The sequence below is a fragment of the Macaca fascicularis genome, chromosome 3 (genome assembly GCF_037993035.2).
Source record: "Macaca fascicularis isolate 582-1 chromosome 3, T2T-MFA8v1.1".
NCBI lineage: Eukaryota > Metazoa > Chordata > Mammalia > Primates > Cercopithecidae > Macaca > Macaca fascicularis.
Window position 1 is genome coordinate 45436853 of NC_088377.1, and position 15312 is coordinate 45452164.

General features: G+C 48.6%; 1 protein-coding gene across 21 annotated transcripts in view; it reads left to right on the forward strand.

The window, feature by feature from the left end:
• The window catches only part of LOC102138097 (uncharacterized), an 82093-nt gene that overhangs the window by 56045 nt on the left and 10736 nt on the right, over window positions 1–15312 (forward strand). For 9 of the 21 annotated variants that reach the window (XR_012432196.1, XR_012432199.1, XR_012432197.1 and 6 more), the window contains 2 exons: window positions 2722–2817; window positions 13906–14423. Coding sequence is in view for 5 of the 21 variants with exons in the window: in XM_074034390.1 (XP_073890491.1) it covers window positions 1916–2041; window positions 2722–2817 (222 nt within the window). In the remaining 16 variants the exon portion in view is untranslated. Of the gene's footprint in view, window positions 1–1763; window positions 2042–2721; window positions 2818–13905; window positions 14424–15312 lie in introns of all 21 variants that reach the window. The other 12 variants (XR_012432190.1, XR_010585529.2, XR_012432191.1 and 9 more) reach the window with 5 other exon arrangements.

Genomic DNA, 15312 nt, shown 5'->3' on the forward strand with positions numbered 1-15312 from the left:
ATGTGAGCCAACCTGCCCGGCCTCAAATTATCTAAACTAAAATTCATTAAACAACATAGTGAGACCCCACCTCTACAAAAAATTTAAATAAAATTAGCTGGGTGTGGTGGCACATGCCTGTAATCCCAGCTACTCAGGAGGCTGAGGCAGGAGAATCGCTTGAACCCAGGAGGCGGAGGTTGTGGTGAGTCAAGATGACGCCACTGCACTCCAGCCTGGACAGAGAGAGACTCTGTCTCAAAAAGATCTAAGACCAGGGGCAGTGGCTCACACCTGTAATCCCAGCACTTTGGGAGGCTGAGGCGGGCGGATTACCTGAGGTCAGGAGTTCGAGACCAGCCTGACCAACGTGGAGAAACCCTGTCTCTACTAAAAATACAAAATTAGCCAGGCGTAGTGGTGCATGCCTGTAATCCCAGCTACTCAGGAGGCTGAGGCAGGAGAATCGCTTGAACCCAGGAGGCAGAGGTTGTGGTGAGCCAAGATTGCACCACTGCACTCCAGCCTGGGTGACAAGAGCGAAACACGCTCCAAAAAAAAAAAAAAAAAAAAAAACTCTCTATCTCTATATGTCTATATATAATATATAGATATAATAGATAATATCTATATATTATGTGTATTATATATACCCTCATATTTTCTTCTAATAGGTATAAATTAAAAATGTTTAAATGGGGGTCTTTAATTCATGGAGAGGGGATGGGAGGGGTGAAGGAGGCCAAGCCCTGTTCTGCATCTGTGGAATCCCTTCTCTGCATTTCTCTTGCTGTTTTAATTTTGAGCATAGCTTACATTGAGGATTAGAATCGTGCGCTAATTTAGCTCCTGCTATCCTCCCGTCTGGCACCTCCCACCTTTTTTCCACATCAGATCATCTGTAGTTCCCCTCCTTAAATACCGTGAGATGCGAGTCCCCATTTCCTACAGGCGGAAAAAAAAACAGGCACTTCTACGCACGCTCTCTCCCTCTCCCGCACACACCTTACACCCTGCATTTTCATTCTCTTTGTGGCTCCTACCAGACTTTTCCGTGCCTCCTTTGCCCATGCCAGGCCTCTTGCTAGGAATATCCTTCAGACCTCAGATCACTCTGTTTATCTTTCGTGATTCTGCTCGCCTGTGACCTCCTAGGAAGCTTCACTTGACAGTACGTTGGATCTGGCTGCTGTCTTCCTCGTGTCCATTCTGTATGTAACCACATGTCTACCACCGCCTACAGCGTAGTCTTACGGTACAGCTCTCTTCATGTGTTCATCTGCAGCAACACTTCTAAGCACCTGTAGAACAGGAACGATTTTGTGTTTAGCCCTTGACCCCAAGCACCTGGTAGAACACCGGCAGCGTGCCAGGTCCTTGAAAGGTGCTTGATTGTTGAAGGAATGAAGAGATCCAGTAGGAATGAAGAGATCCAGTAGTGAGATTTTTTTTTTTTTTTTTTGAGATGGAGTCTTACTCTGTTGTACAGCCTGGAGTGCAAGGGCAGGATCTCAGCTCACTGCAACCTACGCCTCCTGGGTTGAAGCGATTCTCCTGCCTGAACTTCCCTAGTAGGTGGGATTACAGGCACCCACCAGCACGTCCAGCTAATCTGTTTTTTGTAGAGACGGGGTTTCACCATGTTGGCCAGGCTGGTCTCAAATTCCTAACCTCAAGCAATCTGCCCGTCTCAGCCCCACAAAGTACTGGGATGACAGGCGTGAGCCACTGCACCCGGCCGAGATATTTTTTCTAATGATGTTTTTGTTTTCTCTTCCACAAAGTGTAGTACAAAGTTAGGGGCGTGCTCAGCTTGCTACCTAACCTAACATGGGGAGAGCTGACCTCAGAAGGTGGTAAGAGCAATCTCCTCTACGCCTTTGCCATGGTACCCAGTGCCAGCCACTCCACATTCATCAGCCATGTGCTGTCCCAGGGGTCACTGTCATTCGGGGACATGGCTGTGGGCTTCACCTGGAAAGAGTGGCAGCAGCTGGACCTGGAGCGGAGGACCCTGTACCGGATGTGATGCTGGAGAACTACAGCCACCTGCTCTCTCTGGGTGAGGAGGACTTCCCCGTGGTCCTCGGGTTACATGAACTCTTTTTCTTAGTTGTGTAAAACTGGGGAACTGCTCACACACTAAAAGTGCTAGGCTGGGCATGGTGGCTCATGCCTGTGATCCCAGCATTTCAGGAGGCCGAGGTGGGAGGATTGCTTGAGCCACAGGTGCAAGACCCGATCTATACAAATTAAAAAATGAGCCAGGCATGGTGGCATGTGCCTGCAGTCCCAGATACTTGTGAGTCTCAAATGGAAGGATCACTTGAGGTCCGAGTTCAACACTAGCCTGGGCAACAGAGCAAAACCCCATCTCTACAAAAAAAAATTAAATTAGTTGAGGGTGGTGATGCATGCCTGTAGTCCCAGCTATTTGGGAGGCTGAGACGGGAGGATCATTTGAGTGCAGGAGGTTGAGGCTGCAGTGAACTGTGATTGTGCCATTGCACTCCAGCCTGGGCAACAGAGCAAGACCCTGTGTCAAAAATAAAAGTGCTTGGCCTTGGGTTTCAGTGGTCAAAGAGTCTCGATCCCATTTGGGGTCCTTGTGAAGTTACCGGCCAAGTGAAACAGCTCTTCTCTGGCTGAGACGCCACCGTTTGTTTTGCAAGCTGAACTGTCTGCTTGCTTGGAAGGCCCAGCTGGCTCAGCACAAATCCTTTAACTGTTTCTCCCGAACAGGGTGTCAAGTCAGCAAACCAGCTGTGATCTCCAGTTTGGAGCAGGGGAAGGAGCCATGGATGGAAGAGGAAGAGATATGGACATGGAGCTTCCTAGGTGAGTGGGTGGCCTGCAGGGGGCCACGGGATGAGGCTCCTGGAATTCTACAAAGGAGAACTTATGGATGTTCTCGTTTTTTGTTTTTTTTTTTTGTTTTTTTTTTTGTTTGTTTGTTTGTTTTTGAGATGGAGTCTTAGTCACCCAGGCTGGAGTGCAGTGGTGTAATCTCAGCTCACTGCAACCTCTGCCTTCCAGGTTCAAACCATTCTCCTGCTTCAGCCTCCTGAGTAGCAGGGATTACAGGCGCGTGCCACCATGCCTGGTTAATTTTGTAATTTTAGTAGAGACGGGGTTTCACCATGTTGGTCAGGCTGGTTTCAAACTCCTGACCTCAGGTGATCCACCTGCCTTGGCCTCCCAAAGTGCTGGGATTACTGGCGTGAGCCATGGCACCCTGCCGGATGTCCTCTTGTTTCAGGCAACTGGGCTTAAAAGCCTGGGATCTTGGCTGGGCGCGGTGGCTCACGCCTGTAATCCCAGCACTTTGGGAGGCCAAGGCGGGCGGATCATGAGGTTAGGAGATCGAGACCATCCTGGCTAACACAGTGAAACCCCGTCTCTACTAAAAATTAGCCGGGTGTGGTGGCACGCATCTGTAGTCCCAGCTACTCGGGAGGCTGAGACAGGAGAATCGCTTGAACCTGGGAAGCAGAGGTTGCAGTTAGCCAAGATTGCGCCACTGTGCTCCAGCCTGGTGACAGAGCGAGACTCATCGCAACAACAACAACAACAACAAAAAGCCTGGCATCTTTGCAAGCAGCTGTGGACATTTGGCCCTAAACCCTGAGATGCCTCAGTGATCCTACCACCTGCACACATCACTACACGATTCCTTTCCTGTCCTTGGGTTTTAGAGAAAGGCGCATTCTATTTTTTTTTCTTTTTTTGAGAGTGTCTGGCTGTTGCCCAGGCTGGAGTACAGTGGTACAATCTTGGCTCACTGCAATCTCCGCCTCCCAGGTTCAAGCTGTTCTCCTGCTTCAGCCTCCTGAGTAGCTGGGATTACAAGCACGCACCACCACCATGCTCAGCTAATTTTTTTTTTTTTTAAGTGCAGATGGGGTTTCACTATGTTGGCCAGGCTGGTCTTGAACCTCTGACCTCAGGTGACCCTCCCACCTCTGTCTCCCAAGGTGCTGGGATTACAGGCATGAGCCACCGCTCCTGGCCTTCTTTTTTCTTGTTTTGAGAGACGGTCTTGCTTTGTCACCCAGACTGGAATGCAATGGAGTGATCGTAGCTCACTGCAGCCTCCAACTCCCGGACTCAAGCGATCCTCTTACTTCAGCCTCCTGAGTAGCTGCTACTTCAGATACATGCCATCACACTGAGCTCTTTTTTTTTTTTTTCATTTTTGTAGAGATAGGTTCTCCCTATATTGTCCAGGATGGTCTCAAACTCCTGGGCTCGCACGATCCTCCTGCCTTAGCCTCCCAAGTAGGTGGAACTACAGGCATGAGCCATATGCCTGACCGTCTATTTTCATTTGTCCTTTGATTCTGCTTTGCTGTCCCCACTAAGACCTCGATTGCTAAGTCTTCCTGTAGAATCTTCCGTATTTTCCCTGTGGTTATAAAACAGGCTTTCTCCTGTGTTCAGAGATTCATTCATCTGCCCTTTGTTAAAACAGCTATTACTTTGTGCCATTTGTTGTTCTTTTCATCTTTTTCTTTCACTGTGAAATGCCTTAAAAACATGTTTGCTACACGTATAATTTAGTCCCCATTCTCTTCTTCACACCCACAAACTGGTGAAAGCTATTCCTGTCCTTTAGTGTACTTAATGACTTTATTTATTTTTGAGATGGAGTCTCACTTTGTCACCCAGACTGGAGTGTAGTGGCGCGATCTTGGCTCATTGCAACCTCCGCCTCCCGAGTAGCTGGGACTACAGGTGCGTACCACCACACCTGGCTAAGTTTTGTATTTTTAGTAGAGATGCCATTTCACCATGTTGGCCAGGATGGTCTTGATCTCCTGACCTCGTGATCCGCCCACCTCAGCCTCCTAAAGTGCTGGGATGACAGGCATAAGCCCCTGCGCCTGGCCAACTTGATGACTTTAAATCACTGCTGTCTCCCTCCCAGCTCACCTTCGTGTGGCATTGGTTCATGCTGATCACCAAGTTTCTGCTGTAAAAAACGAAGGGGCTGGGTTATTTGGAGTTGGCAGCATCTTTTCTATTAAACGCTCATTCAGGGGCCAGGCATGGTGGCTCACGCCTGTAATCCCAGCACTTGGAGAGGCTAAGGCAGGCAGATCACATGAGGTTAGGACTTCGAGACCAGCCTGGCCAACATGGTGAAATCCCGTTTCTACTAAGAACACAAAATTAGCCGGGTATGGTGGCGTGCGCCTGTAGTCTCATCTAATCGGGGGCTGAGGAGGGAGGTTCACTTGAGCCCAGGAGGTTGAGGCTACAGTGAGCTGTGGATCCTCCAGCCTGGGCAACAGAGCTTGACCCCATCTCAGAAAAACAAAAATCAAAGATCAGCTAGCACCAGTAATGGAATCAGAAATAATTAAACCCTCCAGTCATGGCAGCTGTCACCTGTAGTCCCAGCACTTTGGGAGGCTGAGGCTGGAGGATTGCTTGAGTCTAGGAGGTCGATGTTGCAGTGAACTATGATCACACCACTGCACTTCAGCCTGGGCGAGACCCTGTCTCTTTAAAAAAAAAAAAAAAAAGAAAGAAAGAAAGAAAGAAACTTGGCTTATCTTCCATGTTTTTTAGTAGAGATGGGGTCTCACGATGTTGCCCGGGATTGTGTTGAACTCCTGGGCTCAAGCGATCCTCCCACCCCGGCCTCTTAAAGTGCTGGGATTACAAGTGTGAGTCACTGTGCCTGGCCGATCTTAGAGGTTAATGTCAGCTTTGTCTACTTCATGCATCTGGTTACTCTACTGTCCAGCCTGGTATATGACCTTTTATATGACTTTTACATTCTTCTTTCAAGACCGTGTAATATGGCTCCATTCTGCCTAATGGGCTGTACTCAGTATAACCCCACGGGGAGAAGAGCTGTTATTTCATTTGTCCATGTTTCTTCAAGAAGCTCTGGGGGACACTCCTTTAATCACTCTTTGGATCAGGACAAGGATTCTTTGTCAAACATTTGTTCAGGACACTGCTAATTAATTGATGATCCACACCGAAATTACTTGGGGAACTTTAAAAATACCCTTGGCTGGGTCTCACGCTAGAAATCTGATGGAGATGAACAGGTGGTCTTCACCTCTCAGAAATTCAGCAGTTCAGCTCAGGAATTTTTTTCTTTTTTTTTTTCTGAGACAGAATTTTGCTCTTGTTGCCCAGGCTGGAGTGCAATGGTGCGATCTCGGCTCACCACAACCTCCGCCTCCCAGGTTCAAGTGATTCTCCTGCCTCAGCCTCCCTAGTAGCTGGCATTACAGGCATGTGCCACCATGCCTGACTAATTTTTTTTATTTTTAGTAGAGATGGGGTTTCTCTATGTTGGTCAGGCTGGTCTTGAACTCCCGACCTCAGATGATCCGCCTGCCTCGGCCTCCCAAAGTGCTGGGATTACAGGCGTGAGCCCCTGCACCTGGCCATGAACTTTTTTTTTTTTGAGAGCGAGGCTTTCTCTGTCACCCAGGCTGGAGTGCAGTGGTACAGTCTTGGGTCACTGCAACCTCTGCCTCCCGGGATCAAGCAGTCCTCCTGCCTTAGTCGCCCAAGTAACTGGGATTATAGGCATGCGCCACCATGCCTGGCTAATTTTGTATTTTTAGTAGAGATGGGGTTTCACCATGTTGACCAGGTTGAGTCTTAGACTCTTGACCCCAGGTGATCTGCCCACCTTGGCTTCCCAAAGTGCTGGGATTACAGGCGTGAGCCACTGCACACAGCCGGGAACTTCTAAACAGAGGAGTGACTCCCTTGAGTCGGACATGAGCCTCAGAGGTGAGGCAGCAGGTAGTGTCTTTGATTTAAAATGTAAATGAAGATACACCAGGTGTGGTGGCTCATGCCTGTAATCTCAGCATTTGGAGAGGCTGAGGCAAAAGAATTGCTTGAGGCCAGGAGTTCGAGACTAGCCCGGTAACATAGCAAAACTACATCTCTACAAAAGAAGAAACTAGGCATGAGCCACCGTGCCTGGCTAATTTTTATAATCCCAGCTAATTGGGAGGCCAAGACAGGAGGATCACCTGAGGCCAGAAGCTCAAGACAAGCCTGGGCAACATAGTGAGACCCCCATAGCTACAAAAACAGTTTTAAAAACTAGCTGGACATGGTGGCATGCACCTGTAGTCCCAGCTACTTGGGAGGCTGAGGTGGGAGGATCGCTGGAGCAAGGGAGTTTGAGGCCGCAGTGAGCCATGATTGCACCCCCATTCTCCAGCCTGCATGATGGAGTGAGACCCTGTCCCCAAAACAAAAACAAAGTGGTAATACAGGCATCAGGAGACAGCAGGGAGTCTGACTCTGAGGCCAGGATGGCTTGTGTGGACTCTAGTATTCTTCTGTTGGACATCATAAAGATCCTTAGGTCCATGTGAGGATAAGTCACTGCAGAAAATGCTGCTAGCTCTAAGAAAATTCCTTTAACAATAAAGACCTCGTGGTGGCTCATGCCTGTGATCCTAGCACTTTGGAATGTCGAGGCGGGTGGATCACCTGAGGCCAGGAGTTCGAGACCAGCCTAACCAACACGGTGAAACCCTGTCTCTACTAAAAATACAAAAAATTAGCCAGGCATGGTGGCGGGTGCCTGTAATCCCAGCTACTTGGGAGGCTGAGGCAGGAGAATCGCCTGAACCCAGGAGGCTGAGGTTGCAGTGAGCTGAGATTGCACCACTGCACTCCAGCCTGGCGACAGAGTGAGGCTCCATCTCAACAACAACAAAAAGGACCTCATGCTTTGAGAAAATCCAGTTGGTATACGGAATGAAAGGGAGCATAGGTCAGGAGAACATAGGAAGTGTGGATAGTGAAGGCCTCGTGTAACCTGGGCCTCAAGGGAGGGACCGGGCACTTGGTTTTACTACTTTCTGGGACAGAGTTTCCCTCCATCACCCAGGCTGGAGTGCAGCGGTGTGATCATGGCTCACTACAGCTTCAACCTGCCAGGCTCAAACAATCTTCCCACCTCAGCTTCCTGAGCAGCTCCGATTACAGGCAATTAGACTTGAAACCACAAAATGAATCCTCCCTTCAAGCTTTTCCTCAATACTTTTGTGATACAATACTCCAAGATTAACAAATTTATGGCCAGGCATGGTGGCTCACGCCTGTAATCCCTGCATTTTGGGAGGCCGAAGCCAGCAGATCACCTGAGGTCAGGAGTTCAAGACCAGCCTGGCCAACATGGTAAAACCCTGTCTCCACTAAAAATACAAAAATTAACTGGGCATGGTGGCCGACACCTGTAATCCCAGCTACTCTGGAAGCTGAGGCAGGAGAATCACTTGAACCTGGGAGGCAGAAGTTGCAGTGAGCCAAGATCACGCCAGTACACTCCAGCCTGGGCAACCGAGTGAGACTCCGTCTAAAAAAAAAAAAAAAAAAAGTTTGTGTTATTTTTTTCTAGAAGTTTGGCAAGTTTTTACCCAGCCAGATAGCCAACAGAAACACCAAGACCAACATTTGAGCCATACGTTCCTAGACAAGAAAGACTGGACCCGAAATGAGCTTCATGAATGTAATGAACTAGGAAAAAAACTCCATCAGAGCCCAAACCTCGTTCCATCAAAACAGCAGGTCCACACAGGTGACTTGTGTGGAAAGAGTCTGATGTGTAACCTGGACTTCACTCCTAACGCCTACCTGGCGACGAGGAGATTTGAGTGCGACGGCGGTGGAAACTTGTTCCTCTATTCGAAAGTTGAAACTCCACCTTTAGGAGCGAATGCACGCGGACGTCTCCAGTGTGGAAGTGCTTTAAGCTGTGACGAGGGATTTCCTGCAGCTCAAGGAGCCAGTAGTGAGAAACCCCACGCATGCACCAAGTGTGGGAAAGCCTTCTCCTGCAGATCGGCCCTCATGGTGCATCACGGGGTCCACACGGGGGAGAAATCCTTTGCGTGCAGTGAACGGGGGCGTGGTTCCAGGGAGAAAGTTTGCCCCGACAAACAGGGACTCAAACAAAGGAGAAACCCGGTAGAGACGGCAGAAGGGGTAAAACAATCTTCCAGAGGGCAGGCCTCTGTGTCCCGGGGACAGTTCACGCGGGAGCAAAGCCTTACAGGTGTTCCGAGTGCGAGAAAACCTTCTCCCACAAGTCGCGCCTCATCGAGCACCGTCGCTCCCACACGGGGGTGAAGACCTACGGCTGCAGGGAATGCGGGCGGTCCTTCTCCCGGAAATCGTGCCTCCTCATCCACGCCAGAATCCACACAGGGGAGAAGCCCTACGGCTACAGGGAATGCGGGCCGTCCTTCTCCCGGAAATCGTGTCTCCTCATCCACTCCAGAATCCACACGGGGGAGAAGCGGTACGGCTGCGGCGACTGCGGAAAGGCCTTTTTCCAGAAGTCCTACCTCATCCTGCATCGGAGGACTCACACCAGGGGAAGCCCCATGGCTGAGCCAAGTGCGGGAACGCCTCCTCCTAGAACTCCTGCCTCCTGCCGCACAGGCGGACCCACATGGGGAGGAAACCATACCAGTGCTCCGACTGCGGAAAGACCTTCTCCCAGAACTCCTGCCTCCTGCCGCACAGGCGGACCCACATGGTGGGGAAACCGTACCAGTGCTCCGACTGCGGGAAGACCTTCTCCCAGAACTCCTGCCTCCTGCCGCACAGGCGGACCCACATGGGGGGAAACTACCAGTGCTCCGACTGCGGGAAGACCTTCTCCCAGAAGGCGAACCTCATCCGCCATCACCGGATCCACACGAGGGAGAAGCTGCACGGGTGAAGAGGCCGCGGGGTCATCACAGAGTCACAGCACGAGGTCGCCGAGCCTCTAGGAAGGACATCCCCAGGGAGACAGCCCTCAATCGAAACCCGACGCCCCCCTAGCCAGAGGTCCCATATCGGGATGACATTCTACCACTTTGGTGGCTTAAGAAAAGCATGGTCAACCTGGCGTGGTGGCTCATGCCTGTAATCCCACTACTTTGGGACACTGAGGCGGGTGGATCACCTGAGGTCAAAACCAGCCTGGCCAATATGGTGAAAGCTCAGCTCTACTAAAAGTACAAAAAATTAGCCGGGCAGTGTGGCAGGCGCCTGTAATCCCAGCTACTCTGGAGGCTGAGGCAGGAGAATCGCTTGAACCCTGGAGGTGGAGGTTACAGTGAGCCGAGTTCGCGCCACTGCACTCCAGCCTGGCGACAGAGCGAGACTCTGTCTCAAAAAAAAAAAAAAAAAAAAAATACAATGGACTCTGGGGACTCGGAGGCAAGATTGGGATGGGAGTGGATAAAAGACTACACATTGGGTACAGTGTAGGCTGCTTGGATGACAGGTGCACCAAAATCTCGGAAATCACCACTGAAGTTGCACCACTGCACTACAGTCCGGGCGACAGAGCGAGACTCTGTCTCAAAAAACAAACAAACAAAACAAAACAAAAAAAAACAAAAGACAAAATTAGACGTGGTGGCACGCACCTATAATCCCAGCTATTCGGGAGGCTGAGGTAGGAGAATCACTTGAACCTGGGAGGTGGAGCTTGCAGTGAGCCAAGATCATGCAAATGCACTCCAGCCTGCGCAGAAAGAGAGAAACTAAAAAAAAAAAAAAAAAAAAAAAAAAAACTGTCAAAGAAGAACCACAGATTCACCGCTGAATTCTACCAGATATTTAAAGAAGCACCAATGCAAATTCTTCTCAGACTCTTCCAGAAAATTAAAGGGGAAGGGATTCCTCCAAAGTCTTTCTACAAGGCCAGCATTACCCTAATATGAAAACCAGACAAGAACACAACACAGAAAGAAAACTACAGACCAGTATCCCTGATGAACATAGATGCAAAGATCCTTAACAAAATACTAGCAAACCAAATCCAGCAGCACATTAAAAAGATCCTTCACCATGATCAAGTGGGATTTATCCCAGAGATACAAGGATGGTTCAACATTTGCAAATCAATAAATGTGATGCATCCCATCAACTGAACAAAGGACAAAAACCATGTAATCATCTCAAGAGATGAGGAGAAAGCATTTGAGGAAATTCAACATTGCTTTATGACAAAACTCTGAAAAAAGTAGGCATAGAAGGAATGTATGTCAACTCAATAAAGGCCACATGTAACAAATCCACAGCTAACATCACACTGAATAGGGAAAAGCTTAAAGTTTCTTCTCTTGGAACTGGGACAACATATAAATGCCCACCCTCACCACTCTTATTCAATAGTACTAGACGGAGGTCCATAGTCCTAGACGGAGCAGTTAGTCAAGAGAAAGAAATAAAGGGAATTCAAACTAGAGAAGAGCCGTCAAATCATCCCTGTTTTAAGACAACGTGGTCTTATATATAGAAAATCCTAAAAGCTCCACTAAAAAACTTTTTTTTTTTTTTTTTTTTTTTTGAGATGGAGTCTCCCTCTGTCACCCAGGCTGGAGTGCAATGGCACAGTCTCAGCTCACTGCAACCTGTGACTCCTGGGTTCAAGTGATTCTCCTGCCTCAGCCTCCTGAGTAGCTGGGATTACAAGCACGTGCCACCATGCCCAGCTAATTATTGTATTTTTAGTAGAGATGAGGTTTTACCATGTTGGCAAGGATGGTCTCGAACTCCTGACCTTGTGATGTGTCCACCTCGGCCTCCCAAAGTGCTGGGATTACAGGTGTGAGCCATCATGCCTGACTCTAAAAAACTTTTAGAACTGATACATTTAGTAAAGTTGCAGGATATAAAAATCAACAGACAAAAATCAACATTACTTCTGTATATTGACAGTGAACTAGCTGAAAAATAAATGGAGAAAGCAATCCCATTTACAGTAGCTATAAAAAAATACCTACGAGTAAATTTAACCAAGGAGGAGAAGGTCTCTGTAAGGGAAACTCTAAAACACTGGTGAAATAAATTGAAAAGGACACACAGAAAAACGGAAAGATACCTTATGCTGATGGATTGCAAGAATTCATACTGTGAAAATGATCAGACTACCAAAAGCAATCTACAGATTCAATGCAATCCCTATCAAAATACCAATTCTTCACAGAAATAGCAAAAACAATCCTACAATTCATATAGAACCACAAAAAAAAACCCAAATAGCCAAAGCAGTCCTGAGCAAGAACAAAGCTGAAGGCATCACACTAAATGACTTCAAAATATACTACAAAGCTACAGGAATTAAAGCCTCATGGCACTGGCATAAAAACAGATACAAAGACCAATGAAACAGAACAGAGAACCCAGAAATAAATCCGTACATCTACAGTGAAGTCTTTTTTTTTGAGATGGGATCTCACTCTGTTACCCAGGCTGGAGTGCGGTGGTACAGTCTCAGCTCTCTGTAGCCTTGACCTCCTCAGGCTCAGGTGATTCTCCCACCTCAGCCTCCCAAGTAGCTAGGACCACAGGCATGTACCATCATCACACCAAGCTATTTGTGTGTGTGTGTGTGTGTGTGTGTGTGCGCGCGTGCACACGTGTGTGTGTATTTTTTTGTAGAAACAGAGTTTCACCACGGTGCCCAGCCTGGTCTCAAACTCCTGGCTCCAGCAGTCCACCTACTTCACCATTCCAAAGTGATAAGATTATAGGCGTGAGCCACTGTGCCTGGCCAGTGGATGCATTTTTGACAAAGGCACCAAGAACATTCATTGGGGAAAGGACAGTCTCTTCAATAAATGGTAGGAAAACTGGGTATCCATAAACAGAAGGATGAAACTTGATCCCTATTTCTCATCATATACAAAAATACATTCAAAATGAATTTAAGTCTTAAATGTAAGACCCAAAGCTATGACATTACTAGAAGAAAACACAGGGAAAACACTTCAGGACATTGGTCTTGGCAAAAATTGTATTATAAGACCTTGGCCAGGTGTGATGGCTCACATCTGTAATCCCAGCACTCTGGGAGGCTGAAGTGGTCAGATCACTTGAGGTTAGGAATTCGAGACCAGCCTGGCCACATGGTGAAACCTGTCTCTACTAAAAATCTAAAAATTAGCCAGATGTGGTGGCGCATGCCTGTAGTCCCAGCCACTTGGGAGGCGGAGGCAGGAGAATGGCTCAAACCTGAGAGGTAGAGGTTGCAGTGAGCTGAGATTGCACCCCTACACTCCAGCCTGGGCAACAGAGCAAGACCCCACAGGTTCTTTGGGTGGTCTCTGAATGTCATACAACTCTTATATATTTTATTTAAAAATTGTTTTGACACAAAGTCATGCTGGGTTGCCCAGACTGGAGTGCAGTGATAAGATCATAGCTCACTGCAGCTTCTAACTCTGGGGCTCAAGCAATCCTCCTGCCACCTCAGTCTCCCAAGTTGTTGGAACACAGGTGCCAGCCACCACACCTGGCTAATTTAGTTTGGTTTTGTTTTTTTAGAGATGGGGTCTTGCTATGTTGCCTACGCTGGTCTTGAACTGCTGGCCTCAGGCAATCTTCCTCCCTTGGCCACCCAAAGAGATGGAATTACAAGCACGAGCCACTGTGCACAGCTGAGATTTTTCAACTTAGTCTTTTTGTACATGTGATATTTTATTCATAGAATCCATAAATGGTAGGGAAATTTCTGAGTTCAGAGCAATACATATAATATAAAACGTGATATATAGACTAGAGTTTCTTAGCCGTACTGGAGGGGCTGGCTTTAGGTGATCCATGGACTCCCTGAAATTGGGGACACCAGTGGAAATATGTATGAGCTCATGGGCAGATTCCTGTGATTTTCAGACTTCAAAATGTCTCTTGGACTCAAAGATGCCTTAGGGCAGAGGACATGTGTATCCCCAGTATAGAATCTCGGACAGTGAATGTCAGTGAACATTCGGCAGAAAAGCTCTGCCAAATTCAGTGCTCTGATGTGACTTTTTCATCAAGTCAAGGTTCCTGGGATCTCTTGTACATGATCATCTCACTCTTGTAAGGTTTCATCGTTTCTGCTTACCCTAGTTTTATTTCCCACCCTGTTCCCTCTCCCACCAGACTGGACTCTGAAATGGGCATGTACAGAGAAGAGGAGACCCCACCATGCCTCAGGCTTTGAGTGGAGAGGACACAGCCTCTGCTGGGACAGGGAACAGAGGGATGCGGAGACCCTGAAGATGCTTATGGACAGTGGTCGGAGGTCGGGACAGTGGCAGGAGATACCTTTCACTCAGCATCTCCAGGACAAGAGATCAGCCTGGCAGTTACATGTGTTTTTCTTCAAACTGGTTGCCAGGTTGGAATGGCCAATGACATCAGAGATTCCAACCTTCCTGACTGGAAGGACCAGACTCCGTGGGTGCCTGGGAGCTGAAGTGGACAACAGTATCTTCTCAGAGCTGTTCTCCACTCCTGACTTCTCCCAGCCTCGAGAATTCATAACACACTCTTCTGGCTCCTAGCAGAGTCCAGAAAAAGGCCTTGGGCAGAACAGAGACTCTGTCCATGGAATGGGACAGATTTTGGGAAAAATCATTACCATCCTGCTCGCCGAGCATAAGGAGGAGAGCCCCCAGGTGAGCACCTCAGGGTACCCCCTCTGGGAGGTGGGGGATGATGAAGTGTCGGGACCATCAGGTGAGGTGACTGGAGGAAGAAGAGGTGGGATAGGATTGACTAAGACAAAGGAAGGGGGCCAGGCATGGTAGCTCACGCCTGTAACCCCAACACTTTGGGAGGCCGAGGCAGGCAGATCACCTGAGGTCAGGAGTTCAAGACCAGCCTGGCCAATATGGTGAAACCCCATCTCTACTAAAAGTACAAAAATTAGCTGGGCGGTAATGATGCGCACCTGTAATCCCAGCTACTCGGGAGGCTGAGACAGGAAAATCGCTTGAGTCTGGGAGGAAGAGGTTGCAGTGAGCCGAGATCGCTCTATTGCACTCCAGTTTGGAGAAATTCAGGCTGGGTTCTGTGGCTCACACCTGTAATCCCAGCACTTTGGGAGGCCAAGGCAGGAGGATCACTTGAGGCCAGGAGTTTGAGACCAGCCTGGCCAACAAGGTGAAACCCTGTCTCTACTGAAAGTACAAAATTGAGCTGGGCATTATGGCAGGCACCTGTAATCCCAGCTACCAGAGAGGCTGAGGCAGGAGAATAACTGGAATCCAGGAGACAGATGTCGCAGTGAGCTGAGATTGCACCACTACACTCCAGCCTGGGAGACAAAGCAAGATTCTGTCTCGAAACAAACAAACAAACAAACAAAAAACGGAGGGACTCAGAGAGCCAGGGACCAGGGAAGGACGTGAGGAAATGTTCTGAGGACAGAGAAACGGAAGAATGGGGAGGGGAAGGAGCGGCACGTGGGGTTGACAGAGGACAAAGTCAGAAAGATGGCTTGGAGAAGCCGGCAGTCTACAAGGCTGGGGAGGATGGAGAGTGGTTTGGGGTTAGGGGTCGGGG